General features: G+C 54.7%; 10 protein-coding genes across 10 annotated transcripts; 6 read left to right on the forward strand and 4 right to left on the reverse strand.

The window, feature by feature from the left end:
• The first annotated feature begins 38 nt into the window (after positions 1-38).
• BDY24DRAFT_377396 (uncharacterized protein) lies at positions 39-2,196 on the forward strand. Its single transcript, XM_076638768.1, has 4 exons — positions 39-263; positions 441-1,255; positions 1,363-1,598; positions 1,685-2,196. The coding sequence occupies exons 1-4, from the start codon at positions 102-104 to the stop codon at positions 1,879-1,881; spliced, it is 1,410 nt and encodes a 469-aa protein (XP_076500461.1). The 5' UTR covers positions 39-101; the 3' UTR covers positions 1,882-2,196.
• Positions 2,197-4,478, forward strand: BDY24DRAFT_377398 (PLC-like phosphodiesterase). The gene is made up of 9 exons (XM_076638769.1): positions 2,197-2,559; positions 2,659-2,739; positions 2,910-3,021; positions 3,093-3,192; positions 3,281-3,342; positions 3,440-3,493; positions 3,599-3,899; positions 3,985-4,071; positions 4,137-4,478. The coding sequence occupies exons 1-9, from the start codon at positions 2,508-2,510 to the stop codon at positions 4,263-4,265; spliced, it is 978 nt and encodes a 325-aa protein (XP_076500462.1). The 5' UTR covers positions 2,197-2,507; the 3' UTR covers positions 4,266-4,478.
• A 283-nt stretch (positions 4,479-4,761) lies between these two features.
• BDY24DRAFT_438385 (uncharacterized protein) lies at positions 4,762-9,767 on the forward strand. Its single transcript, XM_076644352.1, has 14 exons — positions 4,762-4,995; positions 5,077-5,276; positions 5,406-5,636; positions 5,772-6,733; positions 6,815-6,869; positions 6,948-7,010; positions 7,077-7,322; positions 7,386-7,663; positions 7,740-7,845; positions 7,908-7,984; positions 8,050-8,120; positions 8,212-8,401; positions 8,472-8,627; positions 8,707-9,767. The coding sequence occupies exons 1-14, from the start codon at positions 4,986-4,988 to the stop codon at positions 9,320-9,322; spliced, it is 3,261 nt and encodes a 1,086-aa protein (XP_076500463.1). The 5' UTR covers positions 4,762-4,985; the 3' UTR covers positions 9,323-9,767.
• On the reverse strand, positions 9,768-13,277 carry BDY24DRAFT_377417 (uncharacterized protein). The gene is made up of 11 exons (XM_076638770.1): positions 13,160-13,277; positions 12,987-13,071; positions 12,833-12,906; positions 12,647-12,758; positions 12,561-12,577; positions 12,411-12,483; positions 11,998-12,308; positions 11,529-11,814; positions 11,213-11,430; positions 11,039-11,117; positions 9,768-10,934 (listed from the first exon to the last, which is right to left on the reverse strand). Exons 1-11 carry the CDS (start codon positions 13,185-13,187, stop codon positions 9,914-9,916), a joined length of 2,304 nt encoding a protein of 767 aa, XP_076500464.1. The 5' UTR covers positions 13,188-13,277; the 3' UTR covers positions 9,768-9,913.
• BDY24DRAFT_377421 (WD40-repeat-containing domain protein) lies at positions 13,278-15,473 on the forward strand. The gene is made up of 9 exons (XM_076638771.1): positions 13,278-13,404; positions 13,511-13,659; positions 13,740-13,837; positions 13,940-14,006; positions 14,095-14,194; positions 14,319-14,450; positions 14,614-14,893; positions 15,086-15,285; positions 15,374-15,473. Exons 1-9 carry the CDS (start codon positions 13,339-13,341, stop codon positions 15,449-15,451), a joined length of 1,170 nt encoding a protein of 389 aa, XP_076500465.1. The 5' UTR covers positions 13,278-13,338; the 3' UTR covers positions 15,452-15,473.
• BDY24DRAFT_377422 (NUDIX hydrolase) lies at positions 15,474-17,074 on the reverse strand. The gene is made up of 7 exons (XM_076638772.1): positions 16,875-17,074; positions 16,694-16,784; positions 16,439-16,545; positions 16,332-16,365; positions 16,065-16,240; positions 15,921-15,974; positions 15,474-15,827 (listed from the first exon to the last, which is right to left on the reverse strand). The coding sequence occupies exons 1-7, from the start codon at positions 17,018-17,020 to the stop codon at positions 15,626-15,628; spliced, it is 810 nt and encodes a 269-aa protein (XP_076500466.1). The 5' UTR covers positions 17,021-17,074; the 3' UTR covers positions 15,474-15,625.
• A 743-nt stretch (positions 17,075-17,817) lies between these two features.
• Positions 17,818-18,897, reverse strand: BDY24DRAFT_412048 (NUDIX hydrolase; the record flags this gene model as incomplete). The annotated part of the gene is made up of 7 exons (XM_076643011.1): positions 17,818-17,957; positions 18,027-18,156; positions 18,244-18,276; positions 18,358-18,426; positions 18,527-18,547; positions 18,637-18,678; positions 18,754-18,897. 7 exons carry the CDS (start codon positions 18,895-18,897, stop codon positions 17,818-17,820), a joined length of 579 nt encoding a protein of 192 aa, XP_076500467.1.
• Positions 18,898-19,381: 484 nt separating this feature from the next.
• On the reverse strand, positions 19,382-21,352 carry BDY24DRAFT_165710 (inositol phospholipid synthesis and fat-storage-inducing TM-domain-containing protein). The gene is made up of 7 exons (XM_076636207.1): positions 21,144-21,352; positions 20,892-21,070; positions 20,172-20,740; positions 19,940-20,095; positions 19,810-19,860; positions 19,662-19,734; positions 19,382-19,585 (listed from the first exon to the last, which is right to left on the reverse strand). The coding sequence occupies exons 1-6, from the start codon at positions 21,297-21,299 to the stop codon at positions 19,673-19,675; spliced, it is 1,173 nt and encodes a 390-aa protein (XP_076500468.1). The 5' UTR covers positions 21,300-21,352; the 3' UTR covers positions 19,382-19,585; positions 19,662-19,672.
• A 222-nt stretch (positions 21,353-21,574) lies between these two features.
• BDY24DRAFT_336231 (mRNA decapping complex subunit 2) lies at positions 21,575-22,688 on the forward strand (the record flags this gene model as incomplete). The annotated part of the gene is made up of 4 exons (XM_076637230.1): positions 21,575-21,681; positions 21,776-22,055; positions 22,146-22,241; positions 22,413-22,688. The coding sequence occupies 4 exons, from the start codon at positions 21,575-21,577 to the stop codon at positions 22,686-22,688; spliced, it is 759 nt and encodes a 252-aa protein (XP_076500469.1).
• BDY24DRAFT_377429 (uncharacterized protein) lies at positions 22,236-24,915 on the forward strand. The gene is made up of 3 exons (XM_076638773.1): positions 22,236-22,684; positions 22,795-23,204; positions 23,278-24,915. The coding sequence occupies exons 1-3, from the start codon at positions 22,665-22,667 to the stop codon at positions 24,774-24,776; spliced, it is 1,929 nt and encodes a 642-aa protein (XP_076500470.1). The 5' UTR covers positions 22,236-22,664; the 3' UTR covers positions 24,777-24,915.
• The last annotated feature ends 60 nt before the right edge of the window (positions 24,916-24,975 follow it).

Here is a 24,975-nt window from a genome sequence, read left to right on the forward strand (position 1 = left end):
GGATCACATGCACCCAGACCGCGATCGTCCCTTCCAAACGCCAACCTTCACCCACCCTCTCTCCCTTCCCTTGCCCTTCCCCTTCTTCCCTTTCGTCCTGGATGTCTCTCTTCACAGCCCGAGAGTCGAACCAGTTCAACTCCTTCCTCTCCTCGCTGGAAGTAGAGGAATCAGGTCCTTCCCCTCCTGCTCCCTCTCAGTGGCCAGGAGGAAACGAGAGTCATCAGGGGTTCGTGGAGAGCAGAGGAGCAGGAGCAGATCAAGTGAGTTTTAGGCGATGGATCGAGAAGGTTTTCATCAGGGGAGGTCATCTAGAGTGTAGAGCACGCTCAGAGGTATAGAGAGATGGAGGATCTGGGGTAGGGGAGAGCCAAATGAGCTCGAGAAGTGTGAAGCTCAAGCTGACGAGGTTCCTCCCTTCTCCTCCTTTGTCTCAGCAGCCGTCCTACTCGTATCGCATTCCTCTCTCTCCTTCCCAGTACATCCATCAGCAATCTCAACCCTCCTACCCCTCTTCATCTTCGTATCCCAGCAACTCCCATCCTCAGAAACGTCGAATCTCCGGCTCAGCAACCGCCTCCTCCTCTTCTCCCTCCTCCTCCCTCCCTTGGCCTCAACCCGAAACCGGTCTCGTTCACGTCTCTCCCTCGCCAACTCGACGAGCATCTCAACAGTCGATGGAACCTAGGATAGAGAGAAGAGGATCAGCAGAATGGACGGTTCCAATCTACAGAAGCTTGCCTTCACCGAGGGACAACTTCGACTCAGAACGGGAGAGGGGACGACCTCCTCCTCCCTCGTCGAACGGAATGGGTCTCGTAGATCATCCAGCAAGATCGATACAAAGTCTCCCTCCTCCTCATGGACCCTCTCCTGGTTCCTCCTCCTATCCTCCATCGTCCTCATCATCCTCCCACCTCGGTCCTCCTCGACTTCCAGCCCTCCCTTCAAACTCCAACGGGACGTCGATCTCGAGATCCCTCTCCCCTTCCAAACCACTCCTCCAACAACACCATCATCAACAACCCCAGCATCCTCACGACCAAAGACCTGCCAGCTCCTATCGCTCTCATCCCATTCCTCCCCAACCGATTCCCTCCACGTCGACTTCCAGCTCGTTCGTTCCTCCCACGCCAAACTCAGTCTTCTCAGCACCTCCGATGCCTCCTCCTCTCCGAGCTCGCTCGCCCGTCATCCCCGCCCTTCTCACTGCTTCTCAAAAGAAGGCCAACCACATCGCATCGGAGCAGAAACGGTGAGTTCTTCTGTCTCTCTTTTTTTTTTGGTCGGAAAAGAGAGAGCGAAACCCAAGGGCTGAACTCGCCGCGTCCCGACCTCGGTCACTCCTTGTTGTTTTTCCAGCCGAGCCAACATCCGTCGGGGGTACGACGCTCTCTGTAACGAGATTCCATCGCTGAGAGAGGCTTCTCGACTGGAAGCTCTCAAGACGAGTGGGTCGAGTGGGAGTGGTAGTGGGGCGGGGAGGAGAGGGTCGAGAGCTAGGAAGAAGGTCGAAGGGACGGCGGAACCTGAGTCGAAGGCTGAGAAGGTGGATGGAAGATCGGGTCCGAAGAGTGAAGGCATAGTACTCGTCAAGAGTGAGTTCAATCTTCTCGTCGCTCTCACTTTCGTTCGAATCCAGCTGATCTCGTTCCCTGTTCGTTTTCGCGTCGCGTCTCTTCAGCCATCGAACATCTTCGCGACCTCCTCAACAAACGACTCGGTCTCCTCTCTCGCCTGGATCAACTTCGCTCGCAGGCCAAGGCGTTCTATCCTCGGGAGGAGCACTCGAGGATGGGTTTGGAAGGGGGAGGACCTTGGGAGATGGAGTGGGAGGGAGGAAAGGAGGACGAGGGAAGTGACGACGACGGAGAGGAGTGATTCGAAGAGGAGAATCGGATCTACATCTGCTTGCTCAGGGAGACAGCGAGTAGGGGCTCCTAGGGAAGGGAGAGCAGTTGAGGTCACTGGTCTATACACGAACGCACGTATCACTTTTTTCTCTTTCTCTCATGGCAGCTTCTTCCTTTCCTCTCGTCACTCTTGTTGTTTGGTTTACTGGCCTTCTCGTTCTTTCTTCGTTTTCCCTTCTTTTTTTCTGATGAAATTCACGACATCTCCCTTTCTCGTTTACTAGAGAACTCACCATGGGGACTCAGAGGCATTTTTCATTGGCGAAACGAGCGCTGGGAAAAGGTCACGCAAGAGGTTGTTGAGCTTCGAACGTGCCCCTCCCTCCTCCCTGACCTTCCTTCGACCGACCACGAACCCTTAAAACAGCTCTCTCCCTCTCAACCACCACCTTCTCCCTTTCTCTTCTTTCATCTACACCTTTCCTTTCTCTTCTCGTCGTTCCTTACCCTTTCAAACCCCAACAGACAACAACGATTCTCCGCCTGACCCCTTCAGCTCGTTCAGCCCACCTCCTCCTCCTCCCTCTCCTTTGTTCCTTCCCTCGACCTCTCCCTCTCCTCTTTCGCTCCAGCACCACTCAAACTCGAACCCTCATGAATCAATCGAAACGAAGTAGTCATCTTCCCGAGTGTTGGGCTCATAGAGGTAGGTAGTAGAAAAACGGAAAGAGTCGAAACCCTCTCGTCACCCCACTTCTCTCCTCCCAAAGCTGACCTTCTTTCTTTGCCTGTTTGCTCTTGACAGGAGCGAGCAAGGAGTTCCCTGAGAACACCCTCGCTGCGTTCGAAGGAGCTATTGCTGAAGGATCGGAAGCTATCGAGTCAGGTGAGTGAAACTTTTTCACTTTGCGCGTTCGGAGGGGAGGGGAGGGTTTGCTCAGTCCGAGCTCACAGGCTCACCTCCGAACTCTCGTTCGAAGTCTGGCCCCTCCTTTTTTTTCTCGTTTTCGTCCCTCAACGTCACTCGCTGACTGAAAAAAAATCCCTTCGGTCTAGATCTCCACTGCACGACGGATTCCAGGATTCTGCTCTTCCACGATGTCTCGCTCGAAAGGACGACGAACGGCAAAGGTTTGATCAAGGACCTCGCGTGGGAGGGAGGGATCGAGTGAGCTTCGTCCTTTTCTTTTTTCGTTGGAACTCTCCCTGACCAAAGCCAGCATTCCATTCTTCGCGAAGACACGTCCGAACGAAAGCGGAACCTATCCAGCCTATCCCTCTGTTCGAGGAGCTGTTGACGCTCCTGATGAAGGAGGGAAATCGAACGGTTCGATTCAATGTGAGTCCTCTCCCCTTCCCTCTCGATGTATTTTTGCAAAGAACGTGCTCGCTGACCCTTTTTTTGCTGCTTTTCTTGGGTCGGGTAGATCGATGTCAAGCCGACGAACGATCCGGAGAGACTGTTCGGGTTGATGGCGATTCAGATCCGGTGAGTTTTCGAGAGGGACGGATTTGGAGACGACGCGTCGTTGTGGAGAAGTCGTGCTGACTCCTCTTGTGATTTTCTTCGCTTCGTTCGTGTTTAGCAAATTTCCTAATTGGGAGACTGAGCTCGCTCCTAGACTCATTCTTGGTCTCTGGTAAGCGTTCTTTCCCTTTCCTCGTCTCACCCGTCGTTCGACGCGTCTTTCCTTTTTCTGACTCTTCTCCCTCGCTCTCCTTTCCTCGTTTTCTCGTTCCACCAGGCACCCAGCTTTCATCATCCCCGCCCAAACCCTCCTCCCGGGTCTCACCATCCACAACATCACTCCCTCCCTCTCCCTCGCTCAATCCCACTTCTTCCCTCACGTCTCCGGGTTCTCCGTCGCCTTCCCTCTTCTCGTCTCTCCCGCTGGACAGGAGTTCCTCAAGAAGTGTAGAAAGGCTGGGAAGGAGGTGGGAGTGTGGACGGTCAACGACGAGGCTGAGATGTGTATGAGTGCGAGGTGGGGAGTCGATTGGGTGTTGACCGATCGGCCTGTCGTCTGGAGGAAGTTGAGGGAGGAGGTAAGTCGACCTCGACTCTGATCAGTTGGTTTCTTAGGTCTTTCCTTGAGCTCCATGCTGATTCAGACTCTCGTGTCCCCTTCAGCTCTCGACCGACTTCGACGCGACGTTCGCTCGCAATGTCTCTCCTCTCTTCAGCTGGAGCTCGATCCGATACTTCTCTCTCCCCCTTGTGAGATCTTCTTCAATTCTTCTTACGCTCAATTCTCTACTGACCTTCCCTATCTCTGATCACAGGCCTACTGGAATCAAGTCGTGCGAAAACGTCTTGTCGCCGCTCGAGGACCTTTCCAACTTGTCCCCGTTCACGAGCCTAGAGAAGGCAAAACTCACGCTCCTACCGAGACTACACCTGTTGGCCTCTAGATTCTTCTTTCATCTCGTTGTCATGCTCTGCCTTTGTAATTCTGCTCTGTCGATCTTTACTTATTAACTTAATCGCGTCGTCTCTTCGAGCTCGCACCAACTCGCACGTCCCTTTCCCTTTCTTTTTTGATCTCTCACGTAGCATGTTTCCCATCTTGCATCTGCACCCCATGGACTATACACTCAATCGCATGGCTTCTTATGCATTTTTAATCTCCTTCAGGAAACAGAAAGGGATCAGCTTCTCTCTCTTCACAGGCCCGGGAAGCGACGTGAGCTTCACTCCTCTCTCCCTCTCCTTCCTTCCCTCTCTCCCAACTCCTTCTTACTCGGTTCCGGCTCAAATTTGAAACCTCTTGAGTCGGCTTGTTCCTCACCTGCAAAAGCCCATTTCGAGCCAAAGGCCTAAAAACTAACACAACCCCCTTTGTTTCAGCACGAAAGAAGCCACGACTCAGCTCGCGCCTTCTTGCCTTCGACTTCCACTCCCCCTTCCCCTCGATCCTCCCCGAAGCGTTCTTCCCTTCCCTAACAGGCAATCAAGTTTATATCGAACCCCGTCTGTGAACCTTCTCGTGTAGCCGGCTTCCAAGCAAGCAAGTTTCAGATCGACGGCCGGCCTAGAGAGGATCTTCGACCCAGAGTCAGCTTCAGCCCTCCCTCCAAACCACCATCCTCTTTTGAAGGCTCGCCCTTCCTTCTCCCTCGACTCTCTTCGCTATGGTTTCAGGTTAGTCTCTTCCTTGTGCCTTTATGGATGACTCGAGACGAATCCAGAAGCTGATATCTATCTTCTTTCGCCCTTGTGTAGCGAATCAATCCCTCCCTGATCTGTCCGACGTCCGCTCTCCTCCCTCCCCTTCTATCTCTCATCCCTCGTCCTCCCAGTCCTCCCTTGGAAGTTTCGGCCGTAGATCTCAACCTCCTACTCAACCCGAGGGGTTCTCCGTCTTTGTTACGGATATCAGCGGATCGAGACCTATCTCAGGCCATTCAGATTCGTTCGTGCGGGTGAGCTCATTCCCTCCCTCCCTCCTTTCCCTTTTTGGATCACCTCAAGAGCTGAGAGGCGCGTCTCTGCGACCGACATTGATTCGGATTTAACGCTGATCTGGTCTATTTTTGTCTGTTGACTTTCAGAACGCTCCCATCAAGAAGCTCGTTGCGAAAAGGGAGAGCACGACGCTGAAGGCGAGGTCCGACGGTGCAGAGGAATCGAGCCAGTTGAAGTTCCGAGTTTTCGCTCAGAAGCCTTCGATGATTCATCTGCCTGGAGGAGGAGCGACGAGCAAGAGCGTAGAGAAGGCTCGTAGGGTTCGGTTGTTCGTTCCTAGAGAGCAAGGAGCAGGCCAACTGGCAGTTTACTCAGAAGTGCGTTCGTTTCCACGACCACTGCACCCCTCGCCGCCCTCCTGTGTGTTTTCTTCTCGAGCACAAAGCTGATAATCAATCTCTTTCTTCTATTTCTCCTCTGATTTTCATCTGTTGTGCTCGGCTGGTCGATAGGACGACTACCTTCTTCAGGTCGTCGATCTTACGACTCTTCGTTCGACCGACATCTCAAGCGTCGACCCCTCCTTGTTTCACCTCCCTCACACTCTCCTCATCAGCCATCGAACCTCCCCAGGATCTCTCACTTCTGTTCCTTCACCCAGCCATCGACATTCCTCTCGACCTCCACCCTCTCCATCTTCTCCGTCGTTCGCAGGAGCAGGACAAGGACCCGACGCTCTGCACGGACTCGGACGAAACAACTCCCACTCCTCCCACCACCACCTCGCCAACTCCTCTCCGAAATCCCCAAGGTCATTACCGGGGAGACCTTCTACCGCTTCAGCACCCTACGGACTCGGAGCAGGATCCTCCTACCACCTCATGCCGCCTCAGTCGTCTCCTTCCTCGTCCCCAGGATTCCTCAGCGACGCGTCGTCCTCAACAACCCTCGAGCACCTCTACCTTCGCTTCCCGAGCTCGGAAACATGTCGGACCTGGCTAGCTCTCCTTCGATCCTTCACCACCCTCCCCGTCCACACCACTCCTCCCCAAACCGCACCTTCTTCATCCTCCCCAACCTGGCAAGTCGCGCTCGAACCCACCTACCGAACTCAGACGAAACTCTCTCTTCGAGTGTGCGAAGCTCGCTTCTCCTCTTCCACCTCCAACCACGTCGCCTCGTCCTCCGCCTCTCTCGTCAGCCAGGACGACGCTTCTCTTCCTTCAACCTTCGTCGAGATCCAGTCCGTACCGATGCGAGGAAGTCGACGAGGAACGTCCGGGAGGATGCTGGCGAGAACGAGTGTGAGCCGAGGAGAGGCGAAGTGGGATCAGAACTTTGTGTTTGAAGATCTGGATGGCGAGGGAAGGGAGGAGATCAAGTTGGTTGTGTGGAAGGAACGGAAGATGGGGAGGGAGGGACTGGTGGGAACTTGTACGGTCGGAGGGAAGGGAGTGATGAGAGAGGGAGAGACGTGAGTTTTGGTTCTGCTGTTGCTCGATCCGAGATGATTGAAGCCTATCATCGCTGAAGATGTTGTCCGTTCTCTCTCTAGTATGGAAGGCTGGTATCCTCTGCTCGATGGATCCCAGTACGCCGGGGAACTCAAGGTGCGTCTCGTTCTTTCGCCCTCGTCGCGTCTCCGATTGGTTTCTTCGAACCTCGCTGACCTATTCTTCGTACCACAGGTTCGAGTGACCTTCACAGAGCAGATCATTTTCTCTCGAGCTTACTATCGTGACCTCGAGCTCGTAAGTAGCCTCCAAACTCTCCCTCGTCTTTCTGTCCCTGACGACTTTCGTTTTCCGTTTTGCTAGTCGTTGATCGATCCCATACGGAACGTCCTTCCCGTCTGGAAGGAATCGGATCAAGAAGTCGTCGCTCGTTCTCTCATGCGGAACGCTCTCATCAACGGAACATCGGAGCAGGTCATTCAAAGTCTCGTCGAGGCGGAGGACCTTTGTGAGTTTCGGTTTCGACGCGTCGAAGCTGGCGCACTCGGGACTGATTCGACTTCACCAGCGTCCGATACCATCTTCAGAAGCTCAACTATTCTTACCAAGGTACGGTCTCTCTTCCAACACCTCAGCCCGACCGCGCCCTGATCCTCTCCTCTCTCTTCGCAGTGCCTCGAGGTCTTCATGAAGGATCACCTCCAGCCCTTCCTCTCGAGCGCTCTCTTCCGAACCATCACCTACATCTGCTCAAACAACATCGCCCTCGATATCAAGTTTGATCGAACGGAAACTCGACCGCTGAAGAAGGACGATATGGACTTTGCTCGAAAGGAGTACGAGAGGACGGAGAGGAGGAAGAAGAAGGTGGCTGCCGATGGCCGAACGTTGATGGGACTAGTGGAATCTGTTTGGGCAGATATCTATGCATCTAGAGGGATTGTTCCTGGGTAAGTTCCATTCGTTTTTCTTCTTTCAGGACGACTCTCGACGACTGACGCGTGTCCCCTTTCTTCGTTCTCGTAGATTCGTGAGGAACGTCTTCGGTGTTCTCTTCAACGCTGTGAAGAGCGAAGACAAGTTCAAGGCTATCACATCGATCCTGTTCCTTCGGCTTTTGGTCCCAGGAATGGTGGGTCTGGCCGCGTCGAGTCGAAGGAGATCTGAGCTGACTTTCGTTACGGCTTTGTTAAGATGTACCCGTCCCTATTCGGCCTTACTTCGGCTCTTCCAGATCCAGCAGTGCATCATACGCTCAAGCTCGTTGCGAAGTGAGTCGTGGTTCATCAGTCGCGTCGAGACTGCAGCTGACTCCGTTTCCTTCTCGTTTTTGCAGGTCTCTCTCTGGCTTGAGTTTCGGAGGCCTTCTAGAGTCGAAGGAGCCTGAGATGCATGCGTTGATGGATGGTGAGTTGATTTCGGCTTCGTTTTCTTCTTCGAGGCTCGTTGTGCAACGTTTGCTCACCGACCGTCCTTCTCTCTTTCGTTTCTTCCCCAGCTTTCGCCAAGTCTCGTCATGAGCAGGTCACCGACTTCCTCTGCTTCATCTGCAGACAGGAGCCAGCTGCCGTCAAGGAGGCTTCCCAGGAGACCGGAAACTCTTCGATCGTCTCGTTCCTCTCGAGCCAACCTCCACGCGACGGACGAGCTTTCCCTCCTCATTTCCTCGATCCAGCAGCCGACCTTGCGTGAGTCCTTTCAGCTGGCTCCACCCTCAATTCCTCTGGATCCTGACTTTCGACACTTCTCTCCCGCCAGCTCTCTCTCAACCGCCATCTCTCAAAGCATCGACAAGATGGTTCGCGTCGGCTCGCTCCCCCCGAGCTTCTCCCGCCAGTACCCCGTCGTCGCTATCACTGGTCGGATCGTTGACGACGAGGCTGAAATCCGAAGGTTGAAGCTGAATCAGGAGAGGTGAGCTCTCTGTTTCGTGCCCTCACGTCGTCTTTGTTCCCTCGATGAATGCTGATCGTCCGACGTTTTTCTTCCTCAGCTCGGAACGTCTTAAAATCTCTCCCTTCGGCTCCAACTCCAATCCCTCTCCTCAATACGTTCTCAGCAACTCCCCTCCTCGAACGGCGAAACGACCTTCCCGAGATCGATCTCAAACCGTTTCAGGATCGGCCTCCCTTAACGGTTCCTCCTCCCTCTTCGGATCCGCCTACTCTCTCTCCAACTCTCCAACGAAGGAGCGTAAGGCTGAGAACGTCGACTCGTTCGAGGACCTTCCTACGTCCCTCCCTTCCCGCTCCATCGGTCGTCGCTCGGACCTTCCCGCCTTCAACTCAAGTCGACGTCCCTCCCTCCCGATCTCCATGTCCACATACTCAAATGCCTCCAGCACCAAACCCAAGCTCAACTCTACTCGCCTCGATCCCGAATCGGAGGACGAACGGGAAGAACAGAGCAGCAGGCTTCTCTTCTTCGCTGCTCAACGAGCTGAACTTCCCAAACCAGTCCAGGATCTGCCTCCACTATCGAGCCCGATGACGAGGAGCAAGAGCTCGGAGAGGCCTACCACCCCGGAGGATCCTCTGGCAGCTTCGTTGAAGAAGAAGTTCAAGTGGAATGCGGCGTTCGGAGGAGGGAAGGCGAAGACGCAGGTCTGAGGAGAGCGGGAGTCGTCGTTTTTTGCTTTGCTGTCTCTCTCTTTTTAACTTCATCTTTACACACACGCGTCTCGTCACCTTACATACCATCTAAACATCTAGCTCCAGCACATCTTCTCAGCTCTCTCGTTCCTACCGCATCGCGTGTCTCCTTACCTTACTCTCTCGTTTTCTGGCTCGTCACTCGCCTTTCTGCCGCCCCGAACTCGCTCTTCTCTCTTCAACTCTTAACGAAACGCAGAAAGAACCTAAATCACGTCGCAAAGAAGCAAAAGGAGCAGATAAAGAAAAAGTAACGACTCACGCAAACCAACCAAGAAGCAGAAGCAGAACGAAAACCACGCAGAAACCAAACCAAGCCAACCTCCCTCACTCCTCCGTCAACCTGGCAAACTTCCTCGGCCTCCCCTCCCCCTCCCCCTCTCCATCCTCCTCCATCTCCATGTCCCCCTCGTACCCACCCTCAGCTCTCCCATCCTCCCGTTGAACCCTGTGTCCCCAACGCACCCGACCACCAAAGCCAAAACCCAAACCCAAAAGTCAGCGACGCGTCTCCCTCCCTCGTTCGCTCGAAAACGAAGTTCTGAGCACTCACGCCTTCCAAACAGCCTTAATCTTATCCTTCACAGCATTCAACGGATCGTTCACCATCTCTAACCTCGTCTCCCTCCTGACCGTCGGTCCCATGAGGATCCCTCCTGGCCGAAGGGCAGGCAGGAGCGGGGACGTTGGTTCTTCTGCTTCGAGGTGGTGGTGGTAGTGCTCTCCTCCAGCGAGGACCTGTAGGCTTCGACCGACGACGGACGAGGAGGTGTAGGAGGAGCCAGCTTCCTTCGAGGGAGAGGTTGATCGGGCTGAGGTAGAAGCTTCGGCGTTGGCGTTCGAAGGGGAGGGCGAGGAAGCTCGAAGAGGGATCGGCTCCCCTCGGAACGTGCTGACCAAGTCGACGAGAGGGTAGTATCTCCCTGCGACGATGGTGAGGGTGAAGGTGAGCTTGATTTTGGGAGAGTGGAGGAGTCGGAAGGCTTTTCCTGGGGGAGCTTGAGGGAGGGGACGAAGTTGATCGGTGAAGAGGACGGGGGAGAAGATGGAGGTGGCGAAGGCTGAAGGAGGGAGGATGGAAGCTGGTTCGGTGGTGGTGATGGTGGTGGTGGTAGTGGTGCGTGATCGTTTGGAAGGGGAAGAAGGAGAACTGGAGGGAGGTGGTTGAGGTTGACCGTTGGCGGCGAGGGGGGTGGAGGAAGAAGACGCGTCGGCGTTCTTTGGCCATGCTGGTTCGACCTTCGTTCCTTCTTCCCTTCCAACAGCGTTCTCCTCTTCTTCCCCATCATCTCCAGCAAGTTCATCCACCTCCATCTCCACATCCTTCTCGTTCACAAGCTCGTACAACTTCCCCGAGATCAACCCTTTCGAGCCTCTCTCTCCTTCCTCCGTCTCCGCAGGATCGATGGAGATCCCGTTCAGCTCAAAGAACAAAGGTCCATCTTCCGATCCTATCGGGGGGTAGAGTCCGTCCTCGTCCGTGTTGGGAGAGGCGACGGGGAGGTTGATGTGTTTGTGAGAGAGGAAGAGTCGAACGAGATCGCCGAGCCAGATTCGTTCTGCTCCCCACCTGTGTAAAGGCGAGAGAGAAGCGAAGAAGATGGAGGTTAGAGAGATGAGAAAAGAAGGAAGAAGGCGGTTGGGGATGGTGAGAGAGGGGAAGAAGAGACGAACCAGATCCCTTGGAAGAAAAGTCGCGTCGCAGGGTTCTCCTCGTCAGGCTCGACTCGGTACTGATTCGTGAGACCCCAGGCTACAAAGAGCAGAAACCCCAACGGTTCAGTCAGCTCGCTTGCCTCGATCATCCCATATCTAACTCGGAACGAAGGAAACGAAGAAAACACTCACCCTTCGTCGACTCCTCAGCCGCACCCAGAGCAGCAGCGTAGTAAACGACGACCTTGTCCCAGTCGTCCTTGATCTCAACCCATTCCACGAGATCAACATGAGGGAAATCCTGAGCTCGTCGAAGAGCCTCTCCGACGGAAGCGGTGACGTCCTGGTGAGGGGAGTAGGCGAGGAAGGGGAGGATCTGATCCTCGGTGAAGTCTGGACTTGCGTCCTCGCTGCGAGAAGGAAGAAAGCAACGAAAGGTGAGTGAGCACACGAAGAAGAAGAAGAAGAAGAGGGAACGAGAGTAAGAGGGAAGGAGCATGCGACTCACCCGATGACAGTGAAAAAGTTGACTCGATACGACCAGAACGGTTCCATCCTTGTTGCTCGCACCGACGACGACGAGCCTTCTCCTTGATCTTGCTCTTGATCTTGATTGACGGCGAAGGGAGGAGGATGGTTGTAGTTGGTCTTCTGGATGAGAGCCGGCCAGTAGGTGATGGTTTGGGATTCGGACGTGAGGTTGGGGTACTGGGAGGCCGCGTCGAACGAGTCGATGGAGTTGACTGGCCAGCGAGAGATGGGGGTGATGGGGACCCAGACGAGTTCGCCTTGACCTGTTGGAGGTTCGAGCAGAGAGTAGTTCGGGAAGGTAGGTGGAAGGAGGAGATGAGAAAGGAGGAACGAAAAGAAGAGGAAAGAGAAAGAAAGGGTCCAGTCAGCTCGACGCGTCGTCTCCTCTCCCTCCTTCTCCTCCCATACCAACAAAACACCAAGCCAACAACGAGCAAATCACTCACGAAACGTCCTATTCTCCGAAAGATCCTTACTCCTCATCGTCGCCACGTACTGCACTCCCTCCATCCTCTGCTTCGGTCTCTCCAACTCAGCAGGCAACACCACCCCTCCTTCGGCTCTCGCCTTCCCCTTCCCCTTCACCCTCTCCCGCTTCATCCTCGGTCTCGAGATCCCAGCGGGGATGTAGGCTCTTCCGTTGGCGAGGTTCTTGTAGATGTCCGAGAGAGAGTGGTTGATCTCGTTGGCTCGTTTGAGGGATCCGTCTTTGGCTTTGACGAGGTAGGTTCGGCCGATGCCTCCTCCTGTGCAGTAGCTGGAAGGAGAAAAAGAGAGAGGTTAGGTTTGGGAGGTGAGAGATAGAGAAGGAGGCTGAGGGAGGAGGGAAGAGGGAAGAGAGGAAAGAGACGAGACTGACCCGCATTTGCAAGGCTGGCGTTCCTCCTCGTCGTACAGCCAGAGAGCGTGTTCGACGAACTCGTTGGGAGAACCTGAAGCGACCAGAGGGGGGACGAGAGCTCGAGTCAGCTTCGATACAGACGAGAGGAAGGAAGAAGAAGGCACGAACGGTACTTGGACCCGTCGCTGTTCGAACCGACGTCTCGAGGTCAGCAACCTCTCTCTCGAGCAACCCCAGACACGACCTGCACTCACGCTCTTCCAAACATGTAGACATCCTTCCTCGGCGTATTAGCCTTCTTCGAGACCGAGACGTGCACGAAGAGTCGATAACCAGGAGGGAGTTCGGCCAACTGGTCGTCCTTGCCTTTCGCCACCACCGAAACGAGGAGGGTCAGCTCGGCGCGTCTTCTTTCTCGATAGCAGTAGAGATGAACTCACTAGGCTCCTTGCCTGTATAAACAGCTAGAGCTTGACCGATCTTGCTCTTCCAGAGCTTGAGCTTGGGGTCGTCGCTTGAGAAAGAGAGAGGAGGGAAGGAGAGGTCGGAGGTCAGCTTCAAGCTCTCGTTTCGTTCGCGTGTTGGCAAACTTACTCGTCTAGACAGGGGACGTATTTGTTGACCGTTCTGTCTCCGTGAGGGATGTGTTTGTTCGGCTCGGGCCATTTGGAGGAATCGCCTGGAGGAGAGAAGGGGAAGGGACGCGAGGAGGTGGTGAGCTTCGTCCCTTGGTCGTTCCCGCTTAGCATCGAAAGGAAGTTACTCACCATCTGATCTCGCTAGAGTGAAGAGCATCGAAGAAAAGAGAAGCGAAGAGAAGAAGTCGAGAGCGGTCGGGGAAGATTTTGTGCTCTCGGGAAGGAAGGAAGGAGAGATCTTGAGGGTGGTGGTTGAGGTCAACTCGAATCCCCTTCCATCCCTTCTTTCCAGACTCCCATCCGTCACCATGTCAATCCCTTCAACTTCGACATCTCAAGACTCGGGACCTTTTGCTTACACTCCCGCAGTTATGGTAAGAAAAAAACCCTTTCTCTTGAAGGACCAGGAAGGACGGAGGGCTCAAACGAATCTCGACTGGTCGAGCTGACCTCCTCTCCTTCCCTCCCTCCCGTTGACAGCGATCGTTCAAGCCCTCGCGAGTGTTTCGAGACAAGTTCTTCGAGTCCCCTACTTCCATCAACTCGATCACCTTCGACGACGTAGGAGAAACCTGCGTAACTGCCTCAACGGACGACAAGTTCCACGTATGGAACTCCAAAACAGGATCGTCAGTCAAGCTTCCCTCGCTCCCTTCCCGTCTTTCCCTTCCCGAGCTCATTCCCTTCGTTTGATTGCATCCTATCACAGCCATCTTCACAAGTTCGCTTCCCAGAAGTACGGAATCGATCACGTTCGATTCACTCACTCGACAGACAGCTTGCTTCACACGAGCACCAAAGCAGATGGTGAGGAAACCAGAAGCGAAGCTCACCTCGACCGCCTCTCCTTCTTCTTGACCTCTCCCCGTTCAAAGCTCCCGCTGACATCTCTCCCTCGTTCTCGAACAGACTCCATCCGACTCCATTCCCTCCATAAGAACTCCTACATCAGCTACTTCAAAGGCCATTCACAACTGTTCGTTTCCCTCTCTCCCTCGACCTCTCCTCCTTCTTCCCGTCTCGTCGAACTCACACTTTCGCTCCCGTTCGCTCTTCTTCCACAGCGTCACCTCCCTCTCCATGTCCCCCATCGACGACACCTTCATCTCTTCCTCCCTCGACGAAACAGTGCGACTGTGGGATATCAGAAGTCCGACTTGCACCGTCAGTTTCGACCTCTCGACGCTCTCGTTCTCGTTTCGTTCTCTTCCTGACGCGTTTCTCGTTCTTCTCTCTTGCTGTTGTCGTTGTTTTTTTTGGTGCTATCGCTTGCTGTGGGGGAAAACAGGGCCGAGTAACAGTTGGACACTCTCCCGTCGTGGCCTACGACAACCAAGGGTTGATTTTCGCCGTCGCAAGGAACGGGAACGGAGAGGGAGAGAACTCCATCTACGTCTACGATTTGCAGAACTTCCATAATGTGAGTTTTTGCACTTTTTCCGTCTCTGCTTCACCACGCTCTCGTTCGAATCGCCTTCGCCTCCCCTCTCCTCGTCGCCTCCCAATCCCTCCCTCTCTCCCTCCCTCTCCCAACCCTGACCTCTCCCCTCCTCTCCTCCTTTCTTTCCTCCAACCTCCACCAGGGTCCTTTCGCAACCATGCCCATCATCGACCTCGCCCTCCAATTCGTTTCCTATCCTCCTCGGATCCCTTTAATCACCTCCCTTCACTTCCGTCCCAACGGCAAACACCTCCTCGTCTCCACCTCGGGGAACGTCCACTACATCCTCGACGCCTTCTCTGGAGCGCTCCTCCGACGACTCGTTGGTCACGTAGGACTGGAATCCAGGGGAGTTGAGCCCGAGAGGGGGGTGAGCGGGGAGGAGACGTGTTGGACTATGGATGGGAAGTTTGTGTTGGGTGGTGAGTGCTCTTGTTTCTGTGTCGGTTGCGTTGGGAGGGTTGAATTGGCTTTGGTGGAGCTGAAGAGGGAGATCGAGGCTTCGAACGAAACGAAAACGAAGACGACGCGTCCCTCTCTCCCTCCTCCCTCTTTCTCCCTTCCTTCCTTCCTCCCTCCCAAACTCACGCCTTCTTCTTTCTTCCACTCCACAGGCTCCCACGATGGCCGTCTCCTAACCTGGGATCTCACCGACCTCCCAGAGGTCGTCCAAGACGTCCCAGAAGGAAGCCAACCGGCCTTCAACCTCAAGGACACCCTCCCCATCGCTGAACACGCAGGTCACCAAGGGCCAACGAGAGCGGTCGCGTCGAATCCGAAGAACGCGATGCTGGCTACCGGGGCGGGGGAGTTGGTGAGTTCTCGAAACAAGGGGGAAGGGAGGGGGAGGGGAGAGATGGGAGACTGACTGTTTTTTGGGTTTTGGTTGCGACGAAACGCAGGCTTTCTGGCTACCGGAAAAGGAAGGAGCTGGTGGGGGTGGGGTTGGAGCTTTCCCTGGGGAGGTGACTATGTCGTGATGATGATGTTTTTTCGATGCTTTTTCTCTTTCGTTCGAGTTGGACGAAAAGAAGAACAACGACGACGCGACGTCTAAGCAAAAGCATCCTCGTCTCCGATCGTACAACAAACTGACCAACCAAGAAAAAAAGCACTAAACCATTCCGTGCTCCCATCTCAACCTAACGACGATCTCACAGCTTCGGCTGCACCACCGGCCACGGATCCAAAGGACGTTCGTTCTTCGTCTTCCTCCCCTTCGACCCCGACCGAGCAAGAGCGACCTCCTCAACAGCATCCTGGATCCGAACGTCCGTATCCACTTGTCCAGGGGCGAGAAGCTCGAAGGAGGGAGGGCGGCCGAAGCAGAGCGAGGCGACTTTGATGAGGATTGAGCTGGCGAGCCGAGGGAAAAACGCGTTGAGAAAATCAGTTGAGTTCGAAGCGAGGAGAGGGAGAGTATGGGAGAGAGACAGAGAGAGAGCTTACGCTGTTAAGCCTCGAACGGGTTTGATACCGAGGTGTTCTCGGTTCGTGAGGAACCTGAGGTTAAAGAAAGAGAAAGGGACGCGTCGGTCAGGTTCAAACGAACGAAAGGAGAAGAGGGTTTCTTGGAAGAGAAACGAAGCTCACCAGTGGATCCGAACTTGAGCTCTCCCCCAATCGTCGAGATCGAGGTAGTTGTGGTACGGTTCTGAGGTGTCCGGAGGGTGGGACTCGGAGGACGGAGGGAACGGGGAGGTGGAGAGGAGGAAGTTGGCGAGCGGGAGGGAGAAGAGGGAGGTTACTTCTTGAGTGTTTAGTTTGGGCTGGAAATGGCATGGCGAGAAGAAGGTGTGTGAGCGATGTAGTAGGTGCAAGGGGGAGAAGAGAGAGAGAAGGACGAGACGAGGGACGAACGATGATGGAGTTGTCCGTGATGAAGACGACGACGCTGGAGGAAGGAAGAGTTCAGAAAGAGTTTCAGCGAGGGAATGAAGGTCGAAGACAAGAGTTGGGATGCTCACGGAGTAACCAGAAGATTATCTCGAGAGAGGAAAGGATCGAGAGTGCACAGATGGCGGACGACATCGGGATCTGGAGGGAGCCCAATTTCTTCCCAGGCTTCTCGTCTCTGAGCGAAAGGGAAGCAGAACCAAAGAAAGTCAGGATTGAAGCGTCGGATTCGAAGTCGTGGGGCTCGCATGAGGCAAAAGGCAAAAGATGGGGAGGAGAGAAGAGGAGAGGAGGGAGGGAGGGAAGGAAGGAGACTCGGAGCTCACAGCTGTATTCTCGATATCAGGGTCCTCCGCCTCCATTTTCCCACCAGGTAAAGCTGTATCCCCCTGATAGGTCCTCAGCTCTTTAGATCGCCTTTCCTTCCAAACAAGTACAACGCAAGGAGGAAGAATGAATGAGCTCTGCAGTCTGAACGGGCTGAAGGTCGGGAGAGATCGAGCTCACCTTGAAAGCAACACGTAGAGATCCCCATGGCGTCCCTCGAAAAGAGCGACGAGTACTCCAGCTCGAGGTAACGTGGATGTATGCAGAGGAGATAGTGAGGGTGGAGGGAGTGCCAGTAGACGAGAGAGGGAGGCAGGGAGGTCCATGGAAGGTAAGGAAGGCGGGTCGTAGATTGCCGGAGGGAGGAGGTGAGGTTCATCTTCCTCCCTTTTCCCTTTTTCTAGAGCTCAATTATTCACAAATTTCGGTTATGTAGAGATCAACGTGTCAGTTTCAGCTTGCGAGAGGTCTACGAACTCAAGCTTGCTTATATATATCCTGACTGACGGCTGAACCGTCGGGAGTCTTCGGTCGGTGGTCGAGCATCTCTTCTCTGCAGGGACACTCCTTCCTCAATCATAGATCCAGAAAAGATCGAGCTCCGTCCTATCTGCTCAACTCGAGTTCCAACGTCACTCCACAAACCAAACTCCGGATCGGTCTTCGAGAGACGCGTCGTTCCTTCTCGACTCTCCGTCCGCTCTCCCCACGCTAGTTTCGAACCATCGAGATCCAAGTCAATTAGAGTAGTGTGTAGCCGTATGTGAGAGCTAGCAGAGAACAAAACGAGATAACAAGAGAGCGTGCATGTGCGCCGAGCTGAAAGAATCGAAAACAAAACGAGACGCGACGAAGGAGAGACGAAAGGGAGAAGTGGTATCAACGAAGCAAAGGGTATTGTTGTTGGGATATGGGTAGGAGTTTGAGGAGCAGATTCTCGAGGGTTGAACGTTCTTGAGTTGAGTTGAGGGGGTAGGAGGACGGGTAAAAGTCCTTCGCGTCGTCGGCTATCTCCAAACCTCCTCGGGTGGAACTGCTGGACCTGCTTTGAAACGAGAAAGAGAAATCAGCCCACGAGCTGGAGGAGGCGAGAAATGGAAGGAAACTGACCTTCGAAGACGTTCTAGTAGGGGTTCTCCTCCTCATGGCCCTCTTCCTGCTGTTCCTCGGCTGCCGCGTCCTCTCCTCCTTCGTCCGTCGAGGGAGCTTGATTCCGTGTTGAGAAGAAGAGCTGCAGAGCGGCAGCTTGCTCCTCTTTCCAGCCTGAAGAGAAAGACAAAGACGATCAGCCCGAGTCTACGAGAGTGCGAGGCAGATGAAACTTGAACGTACCGACTCGAACAAGAGCGTCTTCGGGTGACACCCATTCCCTTGCTCTCTCGTCCTCCGGCCATTCCTCCGCCAGCGAGCTCACTTGAAGAGCGTAGAAATGAACGTCCGTCCTGGCTGTCGGTATCGAGCACTGAAGAGCGTAGAGCAAAGGAGGTGTCAGCTCGAGGAGTCGGACGAGGGCTGAGGAAGCGAGAGCTCGTCGAGGAGAAAGACGAACGATCAACTCCTCGACCCAGCCGAGTATGCCTCCCTGTTTCACCGACATGAGTCGACAGATAAGTAGGTCAGTAACGCATGCGAGGGGAATAAAAAATGAAAAGAATCGACTAACCTCCTCCCAAGCTTCCCTCAGAGTCGCAGCCTCTAGCCCTTCGTTGGCCTCCTTCCCTCCCTTCGGAAGCTGTAGTTTTGAGAGCAACGAACAAGATTCAGCTGTCCGTTTCCTCCTTCGAGAGCAGACGTCGGACTAGAGATGAACATGTAAAGAAAGCAAGACTCACAGTCCATCTCCCTTCCTTCTTCTGCAAAGCACACGAGCACGAGCCAAACGAAGGAAAAGAGGTGAGCTCGACGCGGAAGAGGGAGGAAGTCGACGAGAGATGGGACCCACTCGAGACGAAATCAAGAGAATGTAGCCTGAAGCAGGATCGTACTGTTCACGAACGAAGATCAAGAGGAAGAGATGAGCTCATCTATTGCTTCGACGACGAGGGAGGGATGAACTGACGGGTATCGAAGCACACACGACCCTTCGCTCCTCCCCTCCTCTAACCTTCTCGATCCCATCAAACTCAGTTGGAGTGTACCCACCCACTGACGAGAAGCTACTAGAGTACCCGCCTCCGTCGTACGACGATCCTCCCGAGGACATAGCTCTCCGAGGAGCAGGAAGGGTCGGGAGGTTCTTGATGAACTTCTGGCTGCTTTGGCGACCTTCCTGGACGAAAAACGAAGAGAGATGGAGCGGAAGGAGGAGGAGAAGAGCGCGGAGAAGCTCTGGGTTTGGGGGGTGGAGGTGGTGGTGGATCAAAGAAGCATCTTGGGGAGGAGGGATCGTCGAGGTTTGGGAGGTCGTGTGAGGGGGGAGGGAAGCACGTTGGTGAGCGACGGCCTGCCTCCTTTTTTCTTCCGCCCTCCGTTTGTTCGGGGTCGAAGGAAAAGTTCCGTCGCGAGAAAGGACGAGAGAAGCCGTCTGGAGCTACATACTCGCAGGGACTCATTCTCGGACGCTGACATCTATCAAGAGAAGGTCCAGAGCGGAGGAGATGAAGACGAGGGAAAGGCAGGAGGCGACGCGTCGAGAATCCTGAGCAAACGGTCGACCGAGGTAGCGAGACGTCTTCGACAATTGAGTCTCACCCAAGACAAGTGGACGGATTCGTCTTCGAGCTCTCAGGTATCCCTTTGTCCTGAGTCAGAAGAGCCCAGCGGACGCGTCGCTGGTGTGAGCGGAGATGCTCGGAAGCCTCGAACGCAGAGCGAAATTTGAGCAGAGCAAAGGCGTCGAGAATTTGAACAGATCATATAGAGTACATTCCAGGCGATGATTGTGTCCATTCCTGGTGAAGCGAAGCAAAGCGAAAACGGAATCAGCGACGCGTCTCGTCTTGCGAAGAAAACGGCCCCTCGACTCACCTTGTCTTAGTCTACTTCTGGGGAACCGAGGCTCCCGCAAACTGAAAGAGGATCAAGCCTGCTACGGCGAGAGCTGAGAACATCGAAGGGAAAACGCGTCAGTCGAACGACGACGAGAAAGGAGGAGAGGGAAAGAGAGGGAACGAACAGAATCCAGAGATCTTCTCCGGGATGGTGTGGAAGTACATAGCGGTTTTGCCTATCGAAAAAGAAGGGGAATCTGTCAGTTCTGATGTCTCGATAAGATACGAAACGAAGAAGAAGAAACGACGACTCACTCAAAATGAACACCCAAAGTCCAGCCAACCCAAATCCAAACAGTCCGGTGATCTTGTGCGCCCAAGGAAGATCGTCGACTCCTCCTTCAAGGAGGATCATGATGGTGGGGAGAGTTTGATCCACGAGGAGGAGGGTCGAGAGGGTGAGGAGGAAGACTGAGCGAAAGGAGAAGGGCAACGCGTCAGGTCGACCTCCAGAGCTCGAAAGAAGAGAGAGAGACGCGAAACTCACCATGTCCACTAACGTCATGCCCACCACTCCATCTAGCATGCAGCCTGTGGTGCTTCTCGCCTTCCACCCACCCAGGGAACAGATCCGGGAAACTCTTGGGCGTCACGGCCATCCTCCTCGTACAGTACTCCTGAGGAACCGTCATCAACATCACCTCCTTCCCATCACCACCAACGGCTCCTCCTCCGAGAGCGTTATGCCCACTGATGACGATGGCGCTCTGGGAGGTACATTCGACGGCTCCTCCTGCGACGGAGCAGAGCTCGACGGGGAGTTGGATAGAGCACTCTCCGCCGGTGTAAACCATGGTTCGTTCGAAGAGACCTGGACCGGCTAGCCAGATGGTGAGGAGGATCCAGAAGAGGGTGGCTACGGTGTATTTGGTGAGACGAGGGAGGAGGGGGAGGTAGGGTCTAGAGGTGGTGGGTTTCGAAGAGGAGGAGGTGGGTTTGGGTTGGGGTTTGGTTGAGGAGGAGAGGAAAGGGAGATAGGAGGAGATGAAGGAGGGAGTTGTGAGAAGGTGAAGGAAGAAGGCCAAGGTTGTCCAGCCCCAGGCTTTCTTTGCGAAGCTGGAACGAGAAGAGGGACAGAAGCAGGAGGAAAAGAAAAAGGGAGAGGGAGGAGGAGAGGAAAATGAGCTTCAACGTCGTCATGACTTTGAGAGATCGACTTTTCGCCGCCTTCTCGACCAAAGATGAAGTTCAAGGCTACTGGACTTACACTTGATTGAACAGGTTCCCCTTCTGAGCGAAATAAGATGGCGATTGAGGTAAAGAGGAAGGAGGGAGGTCGCCTTGCTGGAGGGAGGAAACCGAGGGGGCTGGAGCCGTGTTGGTTCCATGGTAGGAAGCGTAGAGAGTTCCGTGAGCTACAATGGCAGCAACGAAGATGAGGGTGATCTGGAGGAGGAGTAGGGGAAGCGAAGAAAGGTCAGTGAGAAGCAGAGAGGGAAAGAGGAAGAGAAGGACTGACGAGCTGAGATTGAGAGATGAAAGGTACTGGAGAGTGAGGGAGAACCGCTTGAAGGGACTCTGAAGGAGGCGGTGGAGGAGCAGATTTTACTTCTGGTTCTGGAGAGGAGGACATCCTTGTTGGTTTTGATCTTCTTGAACGAGTAGAACTGCTCATGATGGTTGGGAGGGAAGAAGAGAAAGTGACGTTGTCGCCGTTTCAGCTCTCCTCTTTCGAGCTTTCCCTTCCTTCCCGCCGACTTGTTTTGAACTCCCAACTCTCACCTTCCCCCTTCTCCCTCGACTCGATTCTCTCTCGTAGCGCATACATCTACCTCCCCTTCATACTAGCGACACCTCCAAGGAGTGAAACATCTTCCACCTCCCCTCCTCTCGACTCCCTCCGGACCCACCGCCTTCCTTCCCTCTCCACCTCCTCCCTTCCTTCGAGCCATGTCTCCTTCCGAGGCCTCCTCCTCCCGCCCTACAGCTTCCTCTGCAGAATCAGCCTTCTCTTTCGAGACAGCAGATCTGATAGAAATCCTCGAAGATCTATCAACGTGAGTGTTCTTAGCCCTCTGCTCGAGCTTGCCACCTCCCGCTGACCTCTCTCTCTTCACCGTTCCACCCTTCCCTCCCTCTCCCTCTGCTCAGTCGATTCATCCTCAACCTCCCCGAATCGGAATCCGAATCTATCCCTCGTCTATGCTTCCAAGTCGAACAAGCCTACTGGTTCTACGAGGACTGGGTTCGAGACTCTCAACCGAATCTTCCGTCCTACACTCTCAAACGCTTCTCCGAGATCTTCTTCAAGGTCTGCCCGATGCTCTCGAAATGGTCCGACAAGCACGAACGGCTCTTCCTGGAGTTCATGAGGTACAAGACGAGGGTACCCGTATGCGGAGCGGTCATGATCAACCAGACTTGGGACAAGGTGAGCTTTCAAAACGAGGAGGAGGAGATGGTTGACGGATGAGGTTGAGCTCGAGAGCTGACCGTTTCGTTTCGCTCTTCGACTCTACAGTGCATTCTCGTCAAGGGGTGGAAGGGAAACTCGTGGTCGTTTCCCAAGGGGAAAATCAACCAGGAAGAGGAGAAGCATATCTGTGCCATTCGAGAGGTGAGTTGAGCTTCCTCCTTTCCTTCCCTTCCCTCCCTCCCTTCCTCCCTCCGTCCTTCTCCCGACCTCGCCTTGCCCTCGGTTCATGGGTCCTCCACATGGGAAGACTTTCCTCCTCTCGCATCGCCTCCGTCCTGACTACCCATCTCTCGTTTCTGATCCCTTCTGCAGGTCCTCGAGGAAACCGGTTGCGATCTCATCAACCTCCTCAAAACAGACGACGAGTACTTCCACGAAACCACCATCTCAGATCAACGGATCACTCTCTACTTCGTCCCAGGCGTACCAGACGACTTTCCTTTCGAGACCCAGACGAGGAAGGAGATCGGAGCTATCGAGTGGTTCAAGCTGTCGGACCTCCCAACCTGGAAGAAGGCAAAGACGACCTCGACGCCGAAACTCGCTGGGAAGGGGAAGTTCTACATGATTCTACCTTTTGTCCTGTGAGTAACTATCTTCCCTGCGTGGGATTCGGCCTGGTCGAAATGGTCGGCTGGAGTGTGCAAGAGCTGACCTCGTCGTCTCCTTTCGATCTCGTTTCGTTCGAAAACAGCGAGCTCAAGAAGTTCGTCAAATCCCATCGACCTCCCTCCCTTCGACACTCCTCCTCTCCTCTCCCTACTCCCGTCTCCGAATCAGCACTCCCTACTCCTCTCGACGAAGACCCACCCTCCGAAACCGAGATCTCCAGCACACCCGTCCTTCCCGAATCGCCAGCACAGCTCAGGGAGGCTCCCGTCCCGCTTTCAGAGCTCGACGAGCTCTTTGCTAGGTTCTTGTCGAGTGAGAGGGAGGACTATTCGAGGAGTGCGAGTGCCGCTCCCAGGTTGGATCAGGATATCGAGGAGGAGGACGAGAACGAGAACGAGGGGACGGTGATGGGTGCGTCGGAGGAGGTCGAGGATAATCCTCCGAGGACTTCGATTCTGGACGAAATGTTTGGTGCTTTGACAATGCCTAGTGGTCAGTTCGATCTCCACATCTTTCAATGTCTCGTAGAAGAGACCTTACTGACGTTGAACCCTCCTTCCTCCAGCTCCTCCACCACCGTCGCCTTCGAATCAGTTCTCGCCTCCTCCTCAGCCGAACTACTCTCATCCCTCGAGCCACCTTTCTCAACCTCAGCCTCAGCATACCTCGTCCCTCCTCTCCCTCTTCAGCAACCTCCCTCCTCCTCCTCAGCAGCAGGCCTTCCATCAGACCAACCAGTCGCGACCTCCTCCCAACGCGTCTCTTCTCGCTCTTCTTAACCCTTCCATTCCCTCCCCGGCTCTCTACAACTCCTCCCCGATGTACCACCACTCTCGGCCGTCCGGTCCTCCGAGCACCTCCACTTCCTCGATCCCTCAGTCGAACCAACCGAGTCTGACGAACGACAAGCAGTCCCTCCTCGCCATGTTCTCGCCACCGCCGCCTCGTTCCGCTCCTTCGTCGTCGATGGCGCCAAACGTACAGGATCAGAGTGAGGAGGTGAGGAAGAAGAAGAAACAGATGGCTCTTCTGGCGATGATGGACGCGTCGCTCGGAGGAGGAGAAGCAGGAATTGGAGGAGGAGGGCCTCCTCCTCCTCCTCCTCCAGGGATGTTCAACAACGGTCAATCGCCCATGATTCACCAGCAGCAGCCCCTTTACAACCAGTCCTCTCCCTACGTGGCTCAGCAACTCCCCATGATGCCCCCGAACCCTCATCAATCTCCCTACTCGACCAACTTCCTTCCTCGACCTCCTCCTCCCTTCCCTCCCAACCTCAGCGGCCCTCCTCCTCCTCCCTTCCCGAACCAACAACAACAGCTCAACGGTTACTCTCCCTTCCCTCCTCATCCTCAGCCTTCGTTCGGAGGATTCCCCGGCGGTCAAATCGTCGACGCACCATCTCCTCGAATGGCCAACTTCAATAACGGCGGACCTCCTCCTCTCCTTCCTCTCGGCCCAGGAGCTCCAGGTCCAGGAGCCTTCCACAACGGAGTCCCTTCCTACCCAGGACAGATCCCCAACGGATTCCGAGGTCACCCAGGAGGACCGATCCGAGCTCCTCTCCTCCCTCCGAACACCAACTTCCCTCCTCCCTCGAACGGCCCTCCTCCTCCTTTCTCCTCCAACCCGAACCCAAACCAACTCTTCCAATCCCCTCAACGACAGCAACCTCAACCTCAACAGTACAACCAAGGTCAACCCTCCCACCCTTCTCCCAACGTTTCGAACTTCGCTCCTCCTCCGTCGTTCTCCAATGGAAACGGCCAGCAACAGCAGCAACACGACCCGTTCACCGTCAACCCGATGCTTCAACAGCAACAGATCCTCAGTCCCAACTCCTCTCGACCCGTCGTTCTCAACAACAACGGACCTCCTCAGCAGCAGCAGCAGCAGGTTCCAGTCCCGATCCATCACCCGAAACCTCAAGGAATGACCAACCACGCCGAGAGCCTGCTCGGGATGCTCAAAGGAGGAGGAGGAGCGGGAGGTGTGGGAGGAGAAAGAGTAGCGAACGTGAACCAGCCGGGGTATCCTTCGGGGAGTCCGGCGGTTGGGAGGTGATGGAGAGGGAGGAAGGAGACGCGACGCGACGGGACGAGACGAGACGAGAGACGCGTGAAGGAGAGAAGAATTGGAGGGAGAAAGGGACGAGAGGTTGATTGGGAGCTTGGTAGTGATTAGGATGAATTGTTTTTGACTTTTTGTACGTGTGAGAGAGAAAAAAAAGGGATCGAATTGGACTGGAGGAAGACGAGGTGGA

Source organism: Mrakia frigida, assembly GCF_051309035.1.
Source record: "Mrakia frigida strain ATCC 22029 unplaced genomic scaffold BDY24scaffold_3, whole genome shotgun sequence".
Classification (NCBI taxonomy): domain Eukaryota; kingdom Fungi; phylum Basidiomycota; class Tremellomycetes; order Cystofilobasidiales; family Mrakiaceae; genus Mrakia; species Mrakia frigida.

Bases quoted from the DNA above. Each gene is read 5' to 3' on its own strand.
- BDY24DRAFT_377429 (XM_076638773.1), top strand. From the start codon at position 22,665: ATGATTCTACCTTTTGTCCT. The intron at 22,685-22,794 runs GTGAGTAACTAT...GTTCGAAAACAG, and splicing joins ATGATTCTACCTTTTGTCCT to CGAGCTCAAGAAGTTCGTCA. The intron at 23,205-23,277 runs GTCAGTTCGATC...TCCTTCCTCCAG, and splicing joins TGCTTTGACAATGCCTAGTG to CTCCTCCACCACCGTCGCCT.
- BDY24DRAFT_438385 (XM_076644352.1), top strand. The intron at 7,323-7,385 runs GTACGGTCTCTC...CTCTCTTCGCAG, and splicing joins GCTCAACTATTCTTACCAAG to TGCCTCGAGGTCTTCATGAA. The intron at 8,628-8,706 runs GTGAGCTCTCTG...TTTCTTCCTCAG, and splicing joins TTGAAGCTGAATCAGGAGAG to CTCGGAACGTCTTAAAATCT.
- BDY24DRAFT_377422 (XM_076638772.1), bottom strand. From the start codon at position 17,020: ATGGACCTCCCTGCCTCCCTCTCTCGTCTACTGGCACTCCCTCCACCC. The intron at 16,366-16,438 runs GTGAGCATCCCA...TCCTTCCTCCAG, and splicing joins GATAATCTTCTGGTTACTCC to CGTCGTCGTCTTCATCACGG. The intron at 15,828-15,920 runs GTAAGCTCTCTC...TCGGCTCGCCAG, and splicing joins CCCGTTCGAGGCTTAACAGC to CTCAATCCTCATCAAAGTCG.
- BDY24DRAFT_377421 (XM_076638771.1), top strand. From the start codon at position 13,339: ATGTCAATCCCTTCAACTTCGACATCTCAAGACTCGGGACCTTTTGCT. The intron at 13,838-13,939 runs GTGAGGAAACCA...GTTCTCGAACAG, and splicing joins CACGAGCACCAAAGCAGATG to ACTCCATCCGACTCCATTCC. The intron at 15,286-15,373 runs GTGAGTTCTCGA...GACGAAACGCAG, and splicing joins CTACCGGGGCGGGGGAGTTG to GCTTTCTGGCTACCGGAAAA.
- BDY24DRAFT_377398 (XM_076638769.1), top strand. From the start codon at position 2,508: ATGAATCAATCGAAACGAAGTAGTCATCTTCCCGAGTGTTGGGCTCAT. The intron at 3,494-3,598 runs GTAAGCGTTCTT...TCGTTCCACCAG, and splicing joins AGACTCATTCTTGGTCTCTG to GCACCCAGCTTTCATCATCC. The intron at 3,900-3,984 runs GTAAGTCGACCT...TGTCCCCTTCAG, and splicing joins GGAGGAAGTTGAGGGAGGAG to CTCTCGACCGACTTCGACGC.
- BDY24DRAFT_165710 (XM_076636207.1), bottom strand. From the start codon at position 21,299: ATGAGCAGTTCTACTCGTTCAAGAAGATCAAAACCAACAAGGATGTCC. The intron at 20,741-20,891 runs GTAAGTCCAGTA...TTCTCGTTCCAG, and splicing joins GGGAACCTGTTCAATCAAGT to CTTCGCAAAGAAAGCCTGGG. The intron at 20,096-20,171 runs GTGAGTTTCGCG...CCTTTCGCTCAG, and splicing joins GCATGACGTTAGTGGACATG to TCTTCCTCCTCACCCTCTCG.
- BDY24DRAFT_377417 (XM_076638770.1), bottom strand. From the start codon at position 13,187: ATGCTCTTCACTCTAGCGAGATCAGATG. The intron at 11,118-11,212 runs GTGAGTGTTTTC...TGCTCTTTGTAG, and splicing joins GGCTGAGGAGTCGACGAAGG to CCTGGGGTCTCACGAATCAG. The intron at 10,935-11,038 runs GTTCGTCTCTTC...GCCTTTACACAG, and splicing joins CTTTTCTTCCAAGGGATCTG to GTGGGGAGCAGAACGAATCT.
- BDY24DRAFT_377396 (XM_076638768.1), top strand. From the start codon at position 102: ATGTCTCTCTTCACAGCCCGAGAGTCGAACCAGTTCAACTCCTTCCTC. The intron at 264-440 runs GTGAGTTTTAGG...TTGTCTCAGCAG, and splicing joins GAGGAGCAGGAGCAGATCAA to CCGTCCTACTCGTATCGCAT. The intron at 1,256-1,362 runs GTGAGTTCTTCT...TTGTTTTTCCAG, and splicing joins ATCGCATCGGAGCAGAAACG to CCGAGCCAACATCCGTCGGG.